Source organism: Vigna radiata, chromosome 1 (assembly GCF_000741045.1).
Source record: "Vigna radiata var. radiata cultivar VC1973A chromosome 1, Vradiata_ver6, whole genome shotgun sequence".
In the NCBI taxonomy this organism is placed as follows: Eukaryota; Viridiplantae; Streptophyta; class Magnoliopsida; order Fabales; family Fabaceae; genus Vigna; species Vigna radiata.
In genome coordinates, this window is record NC_028351.1 from 35887922 (window position 1) to 35906185 (window position 18264).

General features: G+C 30.8%; 1 protein-coding gene across 1 annotated transcript; it reads right to left on the reverse strand.

The window, feature by feature from the left end:
- Window positions 1-8075: 8075 nt before the first annotated feature.
- On the reverse strand, window positions 8076-8966 carry LOC106762732 (E3 ubiquitin-protein ligase ATL31). The gene has a single exon (XM_014646779.1). The coding sequence runs from the start codon at window positions 8964-8966 to the stop codon at window positions 8076-8078; it is 891 nt and encodes a 296-aa protein (XP_014502265.1).
- Window positions 8967-18264: the final 9298 nt, after the last annotated feature.

Genomic DNA, 18264 nt, shown 5'->3' on the forward strand with positions numbered 1-18264 from the left:
TTTTTACAGTAATTATTATCTAATAATTGTTAAGACACATCTTAAACTACAACATTCTTATAATTTAAGAATGTTTTCTTAAAAGAGACAGTCAGAGATATGCTAAAGTATTTTAAGTAAATGTATTTAAATACTTAAATCTCATTTTAATGATAAAATTATATATTTCTATTAAATATTAGGCTAGGTGTTTCCTATATTATTGAGAGGCTAATTAAGTAGTGGATGCAAATGCTTCACTACCTTTATCTTATAATTGGTTTACTTTTCATCGAAAATATCATTTTTTTTTCTGTCACTAATATATGTTTTAATTCCCTCACAATCATCAACATATCTTTTGGTTGGGGTTAAGCCTCTCCATCTCAACAAAAGAAGAAAAAAATGTCTTATTTTACCTTTTAGAAACCAATGTATTGAAACACGTATCCTCTCACCAATCAAAATGTAAAGGTTTGAGATTTCACACCATGTCATGTGACCACATTCTAGTACTATTGTTTAAAACTAAAATTCAATCTATGATGGGTCCATTTGCATGTTCACCAAATCTCAAACTTTCAGTCATAGTAGGTACAAAGTTGTTCCATATTAAATAATGATTTTAAAGATCAAGTTCTATAAATATTTGAAAATAAACGAATTATGATACAATAGTCTTATTTAATTGAAAAAAAAGTTTATTTTAATTGAAAATATTTTAGATTGATAAAACAAATGTTGAAATGTCATACTATTTTTTTTAAAACAATTTCATTATGCTTTCTCTCATATCTAACAGTCACTCTTTTATACGTTCACTACTTCTTCTCTTTCTCCTTGTTTTCACATTACCAAACACGCCCTATCTCTCTCAATCACTTCTACGAATAAAATCACGTTTTCCTGGTCCCAATTCTTGAACTACATTTGGCATCAAAAGTTGTCGTTGAATTCGAGTGGTTGAAAACATCCTAATAATGCCAACAATGAAGCAAAAAAATATCTATAACTCACACACTACCCAAACGCCACATAGCAAGAGCTTGTACCTTGTAGTACAAGACACTTAAACAACATTTGGACACGTAAACAACCCTGAAATGAGACACTACACCTCACGAACAATTATTATCATAATTTCCCCTACATATAATTATTTATTAATGCATCCAATTTTATTGATGGATTTATAATCAATCATAAAGTTGAATAGGACATGGAAACTAAGAACTCTCTTAACTAACTAAGACAATTATTATATATATATATATATATATATATATATATATATATATATATATATATATATATATTATCTAGGTGGCCTTTTGTGGGTGTATGGTCATTTATGAATATATCACTCACATAAAAGGGGTCAAAATTTATATAATGTGATATGTGAAATGTAGTTCTTTATAGCCGGATCCTTGTGGGTGTTCTTCATGTAGTGAATGGTATCAAGCTATTAAAAAATATTAAGCACTATAAACTCATTAAGTAAAAATGAAGTAAAAGAGAAGTCATCTAAAAGATATTTGTGAATGAAACTCGTTATAATTTACCATTGTTTATTACTCTTGTTATAATTTTGTAATACTAAGATCAAATCATTTTATAACGATAACTATAAGATTACAAGAATATATATATATATATATATATATATATATATATATATATATATATATATATAGAGAGAGAGAGAGAGAGAGAGAGAGAAATACGTGTTTTTTTTAAAGATTTATCATCCCATTTAATATTTTTTAATATATAAATATAATGTGTTTATTTATAGTTTTTCTTAACAATGTGTAAAGATATAAAGTTAATATGTTAACAAAATAATAGAAGTATGTCTCATTCAGAGCAATCTTTTAAAAATAAAATATATACAACTTGTACGTATTTAGTCTAAAACAATCCAAAATCATCAACATAAAAGCGAACTTGATATCATTTGAAAAGCCCAAGCCCTAAAATATTAGGAAGTTATGATGTTATTGAAATAAAAAAAAAAATACTAAAAACAAGTTTGAATAGTATTTTAAAATTTGTTGCAGTGGAGGTTTAATGGTTTTTTTAGGAATTACATAGTTTGCAATAGTTGTTAGGTGTTGATGTGTTTACAAGAGTTTTTAGGAAAACATTTATAAAGCAAAACAATAGCACATATTTTTATAGTGGTTCATTTTTCAATATAAAAGACGTTAAGTTTTTCTTTAAGATCTCTTAAAGATTTTACTAATATTTAACAAATATTACATTAGTTTCATTGTTCCTCATTTACAGGTATCAATTATTTCTGACAACACTAATCGTTTAACTCAATTGAGCTAACACTAAGTGTTTTAACTTACTTCTGAATTTTAAAAACAACCAAAAAGGTTTTTCAAACAAGATACAAATTTGATAACTCTCAAAGAGAGAATAAGTTTTCAATACAAAGTAAATCTGAAAGACTTGTAAAGATTTTCTCTTTAAATGAAAGTGTTAGACAATGTAGAAAAAGAAAGACTATCTTCTTTATATGCACATATATTCTTCTTGTCTTCTCTTCATACAATCATCTATATATAGCCTTCTTCGAGAAAGATCTGTTAGACTGACAGTTAATTTCCGTGTAGACTTCATAGCCTTTTCAAGTAGGTAGTTTAAAGCTTTTAAGAAAACATTAACATAATGTCTTCCTATCCTGTAACGTCTTTATCGATTTTGTGCAGGAATTTGAGTAAATGTCTTGTACTTCTATGATATGCTAAAATAAAGAAAACAAAACATACAAACAAATATGTACTTTTTGTACATGCAATAAATATTTTAAACTTTGATAATTGTTTAAGCATATTACGTGTTTAAAACGTTTTGGCACATGTCGTTGATAGAAACATCGTTTAGGAAGCAAAACATTTAATATATGATCTTTAGATGATATAACATGTTAAACGCTTATTTTTATAAAATTGTTTTCAAGTTTTATTACATTGTTTAACAAGTTCTTCCTAGATGATTATTTTCTTTAAATGCTTATCTGTTCAACACTGTTTGAATATAAAATTTTAAAACATTGTCTGTTAGATGATATATGCTAGAAAACATTCTTTTCGTAAAACATTATTTAATAGACGATAAACACTTATTTTGGTCAACGTTGTTTATTAAATTTCAAAACAAAAAAATTGGACGATCTCGTTTATTTAGACGATCTTGTAATAATTATAAGTATTTCGTTTATTATTTATGAAAATAGTAACAAATATTCTTTATATATTCTCTATACTTATAAACTTAAAATGAGTATAAAATATCATAAGTAAGAATTTGATACATCTTTGCTTATGAGAAACTTGGAACTATTGGTGTGCTTAAATGGTTACTTTCCAACATACCAAACTTGCTTAAAACTTCTAATGCATATTTTCTTTGGCATATAAATACCATCGGGTCTTTGTAACACCTCAATCCTAAGAAAAAACCTAATCTTCCCCAAGTCAGACATATCAAATTCTTTTAACAAGAATTTTTAAACTCAAACATCATGACTTCATCATTAGTAAAAGTTAAATAATCAACATAAATACTTACAATGATAATTTTTCCTTCTTTGTTTCTCTTGATAATAATGTCTGCTCGGTGTTACATCGTCTAAATCCTTCACTAATGAAATGAGCTTCAATTCGACTAGACCAAGCTAGCGGGGCTTGTTTTAAGCCATACAAAGCTTTATGAAACTTATAAACCAAATGCTCACTACCCTTCATTTCATATCCTCTTAGCTACTCCACATAAACATCCTCATTAAGCTCACCATGGAGGAAAGCCGACTTAACATCAAGTTGGAAAATTTGCTAATGATTACGTGCAGCTAGAGCAATAATCATTCTTACTATATCCATCTTTGTCACTGGTGCGTAAACATCTGTGTAGTCAATTCCATGCTTTTGAGAATACCCCTTAGCCACTAATCTAGCCTTGTACTTATCAACCTTGCCATGTTCATTGTATTTGATTTTGTAAACCCATTTCACTCCAATTATTTTTGGTTCAACAGGTATTGAGGTGAGTGTCCATGTTTGATTCTTTTTTATGATTTTGATTTCTTCATCCATAGGCTATCGCCAATTTAGATCTTTCACAGCTTCCTCAAGACATGTGGGATCATTTGTCACCATTAATGCCATATGGGACTCCTCCTCTAATAGACTTTTGCCAGGAACATAATCACCCATCCACGTAGGAGGTTGTCTGTTTATTGATACTCGTACTCGATCTTCTCCTTCACTAGAAGATCTTCTCCTTCGTTGGAATTCTTCTCCAACATTAGTATCATGGCCTACATCTATTTCTACAACATCATTTCTTTCACTCCCACCTACATCTATTTCTGCATAATCATTTCTTTCATTCTCACCATCATCCCATTCTAAATCTGGTATAGGTTGTGTCCCATCCCAATCCCATTGTTTGTCTTCCTCAAAAATCCTATCTTTACTCACGAGAATTCTTTTAATTATGGGATTAAATAGCCTATAGCCTTTGGATTCCTCACTAACTCCCAACAATACACAAGTGATCCTTCTATTATCAAGTTTGGTCTTTCTTGCTTCGGGAACGTGCATATGGGATACACATCCAAAAACTCGAAAGTAAGCAACCAAGGATTTCGCTCCACTCCATGATCCTTGCAATGCTACATCTTTCACAACTAATGTAGAAGATCTATTTAGGACATAAATGGTCCAATTCACTGCCTCTGGCCAAAAGGACTTGGGAATATTTTTGCCAGATAACATGAACGAACCATGTTCATCATTGTTCTATTTTTCCTTTTGGCGACTCTGCACTGTTGTGGAGTATAAGTAGTGGTCAATTGCCTTTTGATCCCATTTTGTTTGCAGAAATCATGGAACTCTGTTGAATGAAATTCTCCGCCCTCTATCTGCGCGTAAACACTTAATAGACATTTCAGTCTCTTTCTCAACCATAATCTTAAAACATTTTAAAGAGTGTAAAGCTTTTTATTTTTCTGCCAAAAAATACACATGTTCTTTTCTACTATAATCACCAATAAATAATATAAGATACCTTTTGTTGCTATTAGATGTTGGAGATATAAGACCGCATATATTTGCATGGATAAGTTTTAGCTTCTGACTTGCTCTTCAATTACTCTATTTTGGAATGGAGTCTCAATGTTGCTTTCTATTGAGACAATCTGTAGATCACTGTTGACATAAAGAGTTGAGGAAGTACCTGTACCATGTTCTTGTTCAATAATGTTCGTAAGCCACCACAACTTAGGTGCTCATACCTTTGGTGCCAAAGATGAGATAAATTTTGAGTGTGTGTGTGTGTGTGAAGGAATTGATTAGATTATGTTTGATGGAAAGTAAAAGGTTGGGGCAACAGAAAAAAACATCTTATAGGCACTCATGTTAGTCTGAATTATCAAGCATTTCTTTGGATGAAATATTTTGCACATTCCTCCCTTTATTAAAATGGTCAAGCCTTTCTCTTGTAATTGCCCTATGCTTAAGAGATTATTTCACAATTCTAGAATATACTAAACTTCAGTGATGACAAGGTTAACTCCATCTACTAGCAACTTAATTCTTGCTTTTCTTATTACTGTCATTTTGGTGGATTTTCCCAATTTTACTGAGTGTCGAAAGTTTGCATCAAACTAATGGAACATAGGAGAATCACCACATATGTGATTATAACATCTTGAATCAAGAAACCAATCATTTTTTCCTTTAATCTCAAGAAACTCCATGTAGGATATCAAGAGTAATTCTTCTACGTCAAGCTTCGCATAATTTGCCTTTGTTCTGAGGACATTCATAACAAAAATGTCCAAGTTGATGACATTGGTAGCACTCTACAGTTGCCTTGTTAAAAGTTGTCTGACCTCTTCCTCTTTGGCCACCTTAACCATAACCTCTTTCCTCTTCAAATGTCATTTTTAAGGTTTGTTCCTCATCTTTGTATCTCTGAAACTTCTGTTCATGTACTGTTAATGAGATTTTTAACTCATCAACAAAAAGGTTATCAATGTATTTGGAATCCTCAATGGAATATACAATGTAATCAAACTTCTCAGTTAAGGAATGAAGAATTTTTTCAACCACTTTAACGTCTGACAAAACTTCTCACGTTCTCATTTTATTGGCCACTGTCATGATCATAGAAAAGTACTATGTCACTACTTCACGAGATCTTATCTCAAGAACTTCAAATTCATAGCAAAGAGCTTGAAGATGAGATCTTTTGACCCTTGCATTGCTTTTAAACATTTTCTTCATAGCATCCCATATCTCTTTAGAAGTGTCTTTCTTGAATATGGTGTCGAGAAAAGTTCAATCAATCGCCTGAAAGAAATAGTTTTTGACTTTCAGAAATTTCAGTAACATCTCATCTTGCTTCTTTTATTGTGCTTATGTGTGTATGGTTTCGTCCGCTAGGGTTACGCAGTCAGGTTTAGGGATGGTAAAAAAATTCACGAACACGAGTATCCGCAGGTAAAATCTGTGATGAGAGGTTACTATATGTGGATATTTACTACCTACGGATAATGGGTAGCGGGTATTTTAATACTTACTTATAAACGGGTCGGGTACGGATAGTATACTATCCGATCCGCGGATATCCATTACTCCCAAAAAATAAAATAAAAATTAATTTATATATTTTTTAAATAAATTTAATTAAAAATAAAATAAATTATATTTTATTAGGTTAAATTTAATTAAAATTAAATTTTAATTTATATTTAATTTATTTATATTATATATATTTTTTGTAATTTTATTTAAATTTTATCTTAAAAATATAATATATATATATATATATATATATATATATTTTAAAGATATCTGCAAATTTTAAAATATCTATAGATATTTTCTAAACGGATATCACACAAATAATGAATGCAATTTTATTTGACGGATCAGCATGGATCAGATTACGAATAAGCACTACACGTATGTGACAGTGAACCATTGTAATCCCAAATAAGTTTAATGAGATAGCAATAATCCTTAGATCGAAAGAAATTTTTTCCAATAGTCATAATAACCATAAAAAACGTGAGATCATTGACTGGACAAAACTTCCTTTCATAATAATTTTTTGTGTTCGTGCAAGACTTTAAATAAAGACTGCTCCTTTGAAGTATCAGACTTAACGAGGACTACGATACTAGGTTCTTGAGAATTAAAATTGTAAATACACTGATACAACAAAAATTGACTGTTTTATTAATTGTGAATGTCACTTTAAATAATCAAATGAAAAATTCTACACAATTTATATTCACTCCACGAAAATAAAGTTAGTAATAACTAGAGAATAAAAAAAAAAGTATCCCTAAAATCTTGGTAAACCAAAATATTATTCAAAATAGAAAGAAAATTGCTGCACACATTCATTTCTATCCATGAGAAATTACTCGATGATCTTCCATAAGAACATACCGTAACATCAGTGGCAACATTATAATTAGGTAAATAATAGTTTAATAATTGTATCCATAGTTGAATCCTCCTATACATTTTATTAGAATATTATAACACACGAACGCAGTTCAAAGGAAATAAAATATTTGGAAGAGCGAAGGATTTGTGCAGTTTATGTCGTAAATCTTTTCGTCAATCGGATAATATCAAATCTTTTCAGACCCAATTCAGAATTAACGGATAAACTCTCGGTCAAATCCAATAAAAAATTATATTTTCTTTGCATATTTTTAAATATATATGCCGACAACAAGTTGCAGAAGAAAAGGAACCTTCTAAACAAATCTTGCTATTTAATATTTCCAACAATTAATTAAGAAAACCAATTATTCAGTCAACTCCCAAGTCCACAACATAAACAAATCACCAGATAAAACAATCATTATCACATCATTAAAAAAATTTAACCGAGAATCAATAATTAATATATTTTCTGTACATTTTAATCTATCTGAGATCTCAAACTACATGTTTATAAGAAAATTAATACTTTTTAAAACCCTACCTACTGTACAACAAACCGCAACATTTTTTCCTCATCATTTCCAACAAAAAAGAAAAAAAAAACATACTAAATCAAACTTCACAATCAAAAAATGTTCTTCCATCAAACTCTTCCACTTTCCCTTTTTCTTTATCTTCTCTGACCATTGAAGCACCCCAAAACTTCGGAATCCCCGAACCACCAGAATCAATAGGTTGAGAAGTCCACAAAATCCAACTGTTATTATTATCATTTGTCGTAGTAGTAGGAGTAGTAGTGCTACCTACACCCTCTTCTTCAATCCCCATAACGACGTCGTAACTTGCTGAACGATTCATCGTCGTGGAATTTCCACATTCCTCATCTTCTAGAACCTTCTTCTTCACTTCCTCAGGAACTTTGATGGAAAAACCTTCTAAAGAGTGACCCGTAGAATGCGACCTAACAAGAACACCAAAATCTCTTACAGAATCTTCCTCATCCAGCACGTGCCGCACACATGCATCCCCTGTTTCCGCGCTCACGTCGCTGCGGCACACGGGACACGTCACGTGCGCAGCCAGCCACGCCTCGATGCAGCGCGTGTGGAACACGTGGCCGCACTTGGGCAGCAGCCGGAGCGTGTCGTCGTCGGCGAAGTCCGCCAGACACACGGCGCATTGAAACGGGGCGTTTTGCACCACTTTGGGGTGATTCAGTTTTAGCGCGGAGTAGGACATGACGGGGCACGTGGAGAGGACGCGCGGGTCGAGTCCGCGCTTGACTTGTGGAACGGCGTGATTTCTGTTGGATATGCAGCGGATGAAGACGAAGCAGAATGCGGTGATGAGAAGGGCGAAAACGAAGATGACGAGTGACATGAAAAGCGTTGCTTTGACGGCGGCCTCATTAAGCGTTTCCGGTGAAGAGGATTTACCGCGTGGGGTGCAGGAAACTGAGGAAAGCAATGATGGGAGGAAAATGAAGAGTACTATGATGTTCATTTGAGAAATTAAAGTTGTTGGTTGCAATTTGTAAATGGTTGGTGTGAGAATGGTGGTTGAATAAATATAAGAAGAAAGAAAGGAAAAGTGGGGAAGAAAAGGGTTTTTGTGTTTTGGATAATATGTTGTGCTGGTTTTGTTTGAATGGAAAAATGGAAAAAGATGCGATGGGGAAACGGAAAACTAGGAGCAGCAGAACATGGATTTGAAGGGAGAGAGGAACCTAGTTTTGTGGGTAAAATACCTGTGGCAAATCTTTCATGCTAAACTAATTATAATTTTTGTCTTTTCAGCCGGTTACAAATTCAAAACTAATCATAATAATTAACATAATAAATTATCCAAATTTAATTATAATATTTAAATATAACAAATAAATATATGAAAACGGATTATTTTTAATTTATTTTCTTCAAAACGGGTTTTGAGTTTTCAATGAAATGTCATTATTAAAGTTGTGGATTTTGACATAGCAAACGAGGTAGTAATATCGCCATGCGTTATTCTAATTACAACTATCAAATCGGGTAAGTTGGCTCGACTCGGTCTAGCTTATTATGAGTTTATCACTAGTGAGTCATTTCAATTTGATTTGTCTATTAGCGAGTCAGAAAAATTTGAATTCGGCTTGACTCACCATGGGTTGGTAGGTAACGGGTTGACTCACTAGTCTATTTAATTACAACTTTTTTTAAATAAAAAAAATTACAAACTTTCTATATTCAAATTTAAACAAATTTCACTTCCAAAAAATGATGTTAAACTGAAAACAATTTAAAATAATAATAAAAAATACAAAAATCCAAATGTCATCCAAAAACAAACACAAAATACATATCCTTGAAGAATTTTAGTGAAGAAGTAAGAGTGATAGCACCGTAAATGAGAGTAAGTTCTCTGAGAGCAAATGTTACTTTTTTTTGTATACACCGTGAGAGAAAATAGTATTTTATTTTTTAGGATTTCATAAATAAAATAATAAATTAAAAAAATAAAATTAGGTAGCGGGGTTGGCGGGCCAACCCGGTCCACGACGGGTTCAATCCGCATGAGCTGGGTTTAAATGAGCCGGGTTGAAATCTGACCCACATTAAAAAAAAAATCAATTTTTTCAAACCCAATCCGGCCCGAATCCGTGGTGGCCCGGGTTGATTTGCGGGTTGTGACCCATTTAGATGACTCTAATTCTAATTCGCACAAAAAATAATAATTTTTTACTCATGATTTTACATTACTTAAATTAACTATCATTTAACAATCTTAACATTTCAACTATACTTTTAATGTGATAAATATATATAATTAAAATAAATAACTTATTAAACAGACTTATATGACAGTTGCTATCAATTAATTGAATTAAGAGAGTAAAATAGTGAAGTAATTAAATTCATATATTAAAATGACATTAACTGATTAAGTTAAAAAATAACAATTAGTGTGCTATACGAAACACAGATAATTAGTATGCCATCCAAACACATACAAAAGTAACACTTAAAATGTCACTACATTAAAGTGACACATTAAACCTGCATGTAACTTTTAAAATTTTAATACTTTAATGAATCATCAGTTAAGATTATCCACAACGAGAATTGTTTAGCAATATTATAAGTAGTTCATTGGGTTTATTTTTAATTTGAAGACCGATTGGATAAGGTGAATTCAAGTGGATTTCAGGAAAATCAGAGGTAAAAGTGATTTTTAAATTAAGGGAAAGTTGATAAGAAATGAAGAAAAGTTGAAGATTTTTTTTTTTTTTAAATTGATGAGTGATGTAATGAGTTAATAGATTGAAAAACTATTTTAATTGGTGAAATTGGATTATTACAATTTTATTTTTGATTATAAAAATAATTCAAAATAAAATGTATTTAGTGTAAATTGTGTTAAAATTGAAATGTGAAAAAAAGTTAAAATTAATGTAATTATATTGAAATAAAATATAAATAATAGAAATTAAGATGAAATAAATTTTGGATAATCAGTTTAAATAAAATTCTGTAACAATTTTAATTTACGAAATTATTTTAAATTGAAATAAAGGTTCTTAAAGTTATAATATAAAAGAAAATGTGTGTAGTTTTTGAAAAATGATTAATTATTTGATGAAAATAATCTAAATGAAATTGTCTATTGTGAAAACTGATAACATTTTATATGTGATGTTCAAAGAACAACATATTGCAATAAGGAATTAAAGAAACATTGTTTTTATTACATTATCTTCCTTAAATGCTTTTAATTTTTAATGAAAAAATTCCTTTCAATTTCATTACCATGGAATTCTTATGGGTTAGGCTACCGAAAAATAAATGCATTTTAGTGATATGAGTAGCCAAATCAATTCTTTTAAGCTATCCTTCAATTGTATAGTCTCATACCTATACAATCTCCAGATCCCTCTCATTCCGGTGTATGCTCGATTCGTCCATGTGCCCCTTCCACTCGAAGCCTGCCAGGAGTCGCTCCTTGTCCGTGCCCCCTGCACCATGCCTCTTGCACCGGCGATCACTCACCGCCCTCGTCAGTGCCCGGGTGTCACATGCCCACCAGCTTCCGTCTGGTTTGTCCTCGAACCACACCGTACTGGGAGAGGCTAGGCTCTGATACCATTTGTAACGCCCCGACAACTTACAGGGACTGCTGACTGCCCCCATACATCAACACGAGGCTTTCTAGTGTGTTTTGTCCTCACTCACACACTTTCTGGGAAGTTTTCTCGGAAAGTGTGTGAGTGAGGACAAAGCACACTGGAAAGCCTCGTGTTGATGTGTGGGGGCAGTCAGCAGTCCCTGTAAATTGCCGGGGCGTTACATGCCTCATCAATTATTTTGTTAACATTAGTTGAGTAAAAGAGAGTAATAATTATTATTATTATTATTGAATTTTTTTGGGTGTAGGAAAATAAAAAAATATTAAAGATGAGATAGTTTACTTTAAGTTATAAAAATGGGATAGTTTATTAAAAATGTACAGATCTAGGATAAGTAGTCAAAAGTCCTCTGATAACTTTTTTAAAAAATTTTGAAATGGTGAAGTTATCATGACTCATGATGAATTTTTTATAAATATGTTGAATGAAAGTTGTCACGAGTGGTGACGATTTTCAGTTTATAGGATGTCTTCAATTATGGTGATGACTTTCGATTGAACCAAAGTTGTGTCGACTCATGAGGACTTCCATTGTGAAATCGGGTTTGTTGAGTTTCTCCTTTGTTGTTAAGTTTGACGAACTCTCCACCTAGTTTTGTTGCGAACTCTTCATCGAACTCTCTACATGTTTTCCGAGCTATGTAAGTTGTTCAAGCATCTTCTCGGACTATCTAGTTGTTTGATTGCCCTGTTTATTTTATTGGACTATCTTGTCAAGTTTACCGCATGAAAAATATACATTTTAATGAATAGTAGTAAATTTTATTAGTATTATTATTAGTAATAATAATTTTAATGTATAGAAAATATAATTGAATAGAAAATTATGATTAGAAAAATTAAAAATTTATGGTAGAGAATTATAGTAATTTCAAAAGGAGAGGTTCAAAATTCTGAGAACCTATTTTAGAAGGTTTTGTAAAAAATAAAATAAATAAATAAAATAATAATAATAAATAAATAAATAAAAATAAAAAAAGTAGAAAAAAAATCATGAAGTGATAAGATTTCCTACCTTGCAATGATTCAGAGGAATAAGATTTGCAAGTGGTTTTTGCAAGTTGTGATTAAAATATTAATAAAATACTATTAAAATAATAAATAAAATTAAAAAAATATTTTGAATAGTAAAAATTTTGGCTATAAATAGCCAAGGTAGAAATGAGAGTTTTGCACCAAGAAGAAAAATTAAGGAGTGGAGAAAAACAAATTTAGAAAGGAGGGTAGGAAGAAATTTTAGAGTAGAGATTCTGGAAGGTTTCCGAGAATAACTTCCGATCAAAAAACTGAGTTTGAAAAAGAGATAAGGGGAGCTGACCTTTTTAAGCTTTAATATTATGATAAAATATTTTTGCATAACTATTCATGTCTTGAAATTTTGTGCAATTACTGTTAATGAAAAACCTATGTGCTTGTTGTATAATTATTTAAATTACTGTGTTAATATTATATGCTGTTGTTTTGAATTTGTGAATAAGAAATTTGTTATAACAAGTTTAGGAACACTTTGGCTAGGAAAGACCTGGTACTTAAGCTGTCCATTGTGACACACCTCTCTTTCTTGAAAGTCTACTTGATGTGTTTTAACTAAATTCTTATTAAGCAATCTATATTCTGGTGATTTTATTTTGTAAAATTCACAATGGATATGAAATCTGTGTTGAATGTATTATATTATGTTAGATGAAAATGATGTATTTGAACATAGTAAGAGTTTGGTGGAGAGTGAGAAATCCTTACCGAAGATCCACCTTGAGAAGTTGGACAGAGTAATAAGGATGTAGATTCAGTGGTTGTATTTATACTCGAAGATCCAGTTTGGGAGACAAAGTAGGATAAGATAATTGAGCAAGCAAGTAGGTGCATCCATATCCGAAGATCCACTTTGGGGAACAAAGTAGGATATATCTGAGTAAAGTACCACTGCAAGTGTAAAACCTACTGAGAGTTTGATATTCATACGATTATTTGAATTGGTTGAGTTTATGATAATTATGATATATTTTTTGTATTATTAAGTGATTTGACTTATAAGTCATAAATTATGTTACTAATTTAAATATACCATGTTATTTTGTTGCATTAGCTCACCCTTGTTTTATCTGTTGTTTGGTTGTTATTGTTGTGTTGTGTGTTTTCTCTCGGCAATGATCATCTGATGGGTTTGAGTAGAAGGTGATGAGATGCTGGTGGAACAGGCAACGTTAGATGGACGATCGACTAATGTTTAGCTTATATGGACGATATCCTTGTTTTTAATCGTTTTAAGTTTGGATTGTATTAAGTTTAAAATTTGAGTGATAATTTGTATAAAATTAAGGAAAACTTTTATTCTTTATTTCTATGACTGTTCTATCATATCAAGGATGTAATAACTATATTGTAGTTCAATACTATAATTATTGGAATGTTACATCTTCTAGAATTCAAGAATTATATTTTGTTTAATAAATATACTAGGTTTTCCATAACACGATTAATTTTAATTTTATGAACGAAAACATTATTATATTTTTGTATGAAGTGTATAATTTTAGTGTTTCAAGAATTCAATTTTTATTATAATTTATATCTTAATATCTTTGAAGTGTACACACTCACTCAAGCCTCATGTCTAGCAATGGTCTTTTACCTTTGATTGTATTTTATGAGTATTAAAGAAGTGGATCTATAACTAAAAAAAATATCTTTTATTTCTGATGAGGATGTGACCAAGAGCAAGGAAATGATCCACTTGAAGGACCTATGACCAGGCTTAGAGCTAGGAAAGCAAAGGAAGCTCATCAATTTTTTTTTTCATATTAATTGGATACAAGCCCAAATTTCAAGGAGAAAAGACCAAGATGTTGAATCACATTATAGCCTAAATGAAGAAGAACTAAAATACCATTTTGTTGTTGTTTTATTTTATAACTTAGTTTGTTTTTTTTAAAATAGCCAATCTTTGTAAAATTGGTTGACCAAATTATGTCGTTGGGTCAATCAATTAGTGGGCTTTTATCCCTTCTATCTTAGTGAGAGTGATTCTTCTAAGTTCTTGAGTGTGGTGGCGAATAGGGTTTAACACCGGAGGAATTAGGATTTCTGCTATTTGGGGAAGGTAAAACTGACGTGGCAGGAGGGATTAAGTGACTAAAAGGTTAAAAAAAGTATATTTAAAAAGGAACTGCCATATCATCAATTCATTAACATCGTTAATGTTTTTTAACAGAAGGATCGACATTGACACAAAATTTTCTAATTAAGGATCAATTAGACCCTAATTTTAAACCAGAGACCTAATTGACACAACCAAGCAAAACTAGAAACAAAAGAAACTATTAAACCAATAAAATATTATGTAAAAATTACTAAACAGAAATTACAAGACAAATAAAAAAAATAATTTAAAATGAATTAAAAATAAACTCGTTTAGTTTTATAGATCAATCTTATCTTAATCATGTCCCAACCCACTTTATGTGGGACTTTAGGACTGAAGCTTTTAAAAAACTTTGTGAAAAAAAAAAACTTTAGTTTTATAGGAAGTAAGAGTCACAACTAAGAGTTTAAACATAAGCTCTACAATGCAAATAGAGAAGTTGTTGGTTGCCCAATAGGTAAAACCATTCCACATGATGGATAAGTCGGTTGTTATAAAAGCAAATAACATTGAGTTTTCAATTTGATATTGTTAGGGTTACTTTCACTAATGAAAAGTTCAACAACAATGCTCTTTATTCTGTTTTGATTTACATCCACCTTTCACATTATGTTGTCATCACTACCTCTATAAAGAAGTTTTTAAGTTTATCTTCGATTTATAAATATATAAATTACTCTCCAAAAAGTGTTTTGTGACTTTAGTTATGACACCAAAAATTTCTCAAATTGTCTTATCCTTGAAGCCATACATAATTAGATAGAAAAAGTTCTTTTAACAACATTTTTTTAACAACGTATATGTGACAATTTGTGATTGGTTCTTTTCAAATACTTTTTTAAAAACAAATTCAAATAGACCAATAAAGTGATGATACGTGTCACATCTCATAAATTCCCCACCTTAGTGGGAAACACATGTCACGCCCTTCCAAGCTTCCCATGGCAGTGGAAGACAAAATTTGTACGTGCATTAATTTCCCAACCATTGGAAACCGTGCGGCAGCAGAGAAGGTGAGATGTATAGGAAGTGGAATCCAAGTGGCAGCTCATGGAGTACAACAATTCAGGAAGTGGAAAACATGTGGCAGCATGGGATTTGACCGTCCGGTTACAGTAGTGATATTTAAGTTGGGATTTTAAAAATGACGCCATTTTTCCTCTGCACGCACCTCTTCATCCTCAACCTTCAGCAAACCATTTTCTCCTCCTTCTCTCTAAGATTCCGACCACTTCCTTTCCTCCGATCATCAACTTTGTTTTAAAATAAATACTCTTGGTGTCAAGACCTTCACTTTGCACCGGTTCGATTTTCGTTCTGAACCGATAAGTGTTTCTGCCTGTTGAAGCTTCTTGGTATTCTTGCATGCAAGCACCCTTTAAGCTTGCAGGTATTTGTTAAACCATTTCTCTAAAACCTGTTGTCTTGTAATTTGACTCTAGACCTTGGGAACATTAGAAGAGGTAGTCACTGCCAAAGGAACCCTAAAAGTCTAGCTGGAATTGAGGTAAGGGAAGCTTATAAATTTAATTATGATTATTTTGTATGCATGATTTTGTGAGTTATGCTTGCTGAATGTATGATCTTGTTGTTGAGAAATGCATGTTTGATTTTTGGTATGAAATATGTCATAGAGTTATAAAACTTAGTGAAAATATGAATCTGTAATTGAAGGGTCATTAGGACCGTTCAGTTTCCTCTTAAAACAATTGATCTGGTATCTTTGTGTTGAAACTTAAATATCTTGTTTGGTTATCTGTTCGGAATTAACCATTAAAGGACGTTCGGTCTTATACTGAACGTCCGGTCCCAAAATACTTGGTCATAGACTGAGTATTTGGTTTCATATTAACCATTTAGAATGTTCAGTCATACACTGAGCGTTCGGTCTATATTGAGGTTGTTTATTAAAAAGTGCTAGGTCTTATACCAGTACTTGAATTCTAAGAACGTCCGGTCATAAACTATACGTTCAGTCATACAAGTGTTTAGTATTAGACTGACACTTTATTTATGAAGCATTTGGCTTCATATTATTGCTATTAATTATTTAAGAACGTTCAGTCATAAACCAAGCGTTCGGTTTCACAAATATGATATTATGTTTGAGCATTTGGTCATAGACTAAGTACTCGGTTTGATATTAATTATCCTTCTTGGAAAAACGTCCGGTTTATAATATTACTTATTTGAAAAGTGTTCGGTCTTATAATATTAGACAAAAAAAAAATCACTTTTAAACTAAATAAAACCCTATCTCAAAACATGCTCAAAAATATAAATAATCTTCATAAACTCAACATAACTAAAAATTACTCTTATAAAAATTAAAATAATTACCCACCTATTTATTCTAACTTCTAAAATTATCAATGAAACCAAACTAGAATAACTCCTATTTATATGCTCAATTAAAAGGACATATATAAGGAAGAGAATTATAATGAGTGAAAAAATGATGACAAATAAGGAAAGAAGAAAAGAAAAATTTACTTTGACCCACTTTAGACTCATTTATAAATGTCCTAGAAAGAAAGAGAAAAGTAGATGAAAAGTATATGGAAGATGATTTTTTTAAGAAGGATTGCATTGCACGGTAGAATGTTGGGGAATGTTTGGGTTGCTAGGTGATTCTAGGAGAGTGTGCCGAGAAAGTTGTGTTGTTTTGTACTATGTTTTATCAAAATAATTTATATTTACTTATTATAGTGAATATAGTAAGAGAGAGAATGGAAACTAGGTAGGTGATTTGGTGTTTTTTTTTTCTTGTTAGGGTCAAATGATTTGAGAAGTGGTCAACATAGTTTCATGGACAACGCAAAACATCTGAAAGGACATGGAAAACCAGAAGCAGAACATAAGTACATACTTTTATATTTATTTAATCCAGAATATAAAATAATCATAAAATATAAAGTTTTATACTTTTAAAAAAATAATAAAATAATGTATAAAAAATTTAAATAAAATTTAGATATGTCAAAAAATTATTCTGTTGAAAATATCTGTTCTCTGAATTTCACTAGCAACATAACATTTGGTTATTAACTTTAAGTGGACTCTTATTACTTCAAAAGTTCATTTCATAATGAAATATGATATGAGAGAAGATAAAACCATAATATTATAAAATAAGATATGATCAATATTACATCTTAGTAATATAATAATATAATAATATAATAAAAAGAAATCTCACATTCAACTTTTATTAGGTGGCATTTCAAACAATTTTATTTACTTGGGAATATATTGAAATTAAATTGAAGCATTTATTGTTTTTTAACTACAAATATTGGAAGTCTAAATTCATTTATGAAGTTTGGTTTACTTTTGAATGGGTGGAGTCTCCCAAAAATATTTCAATTTCCCATATTAAATTTAAATGACCTCAATCCAACCCAGCTTTTAACTTTCGTCAGCTCATGAACTGGATTGACTCCTGAATAAAAAACACAAACACATTTTGACATATCTACTTAAAACTACAAAATTTCA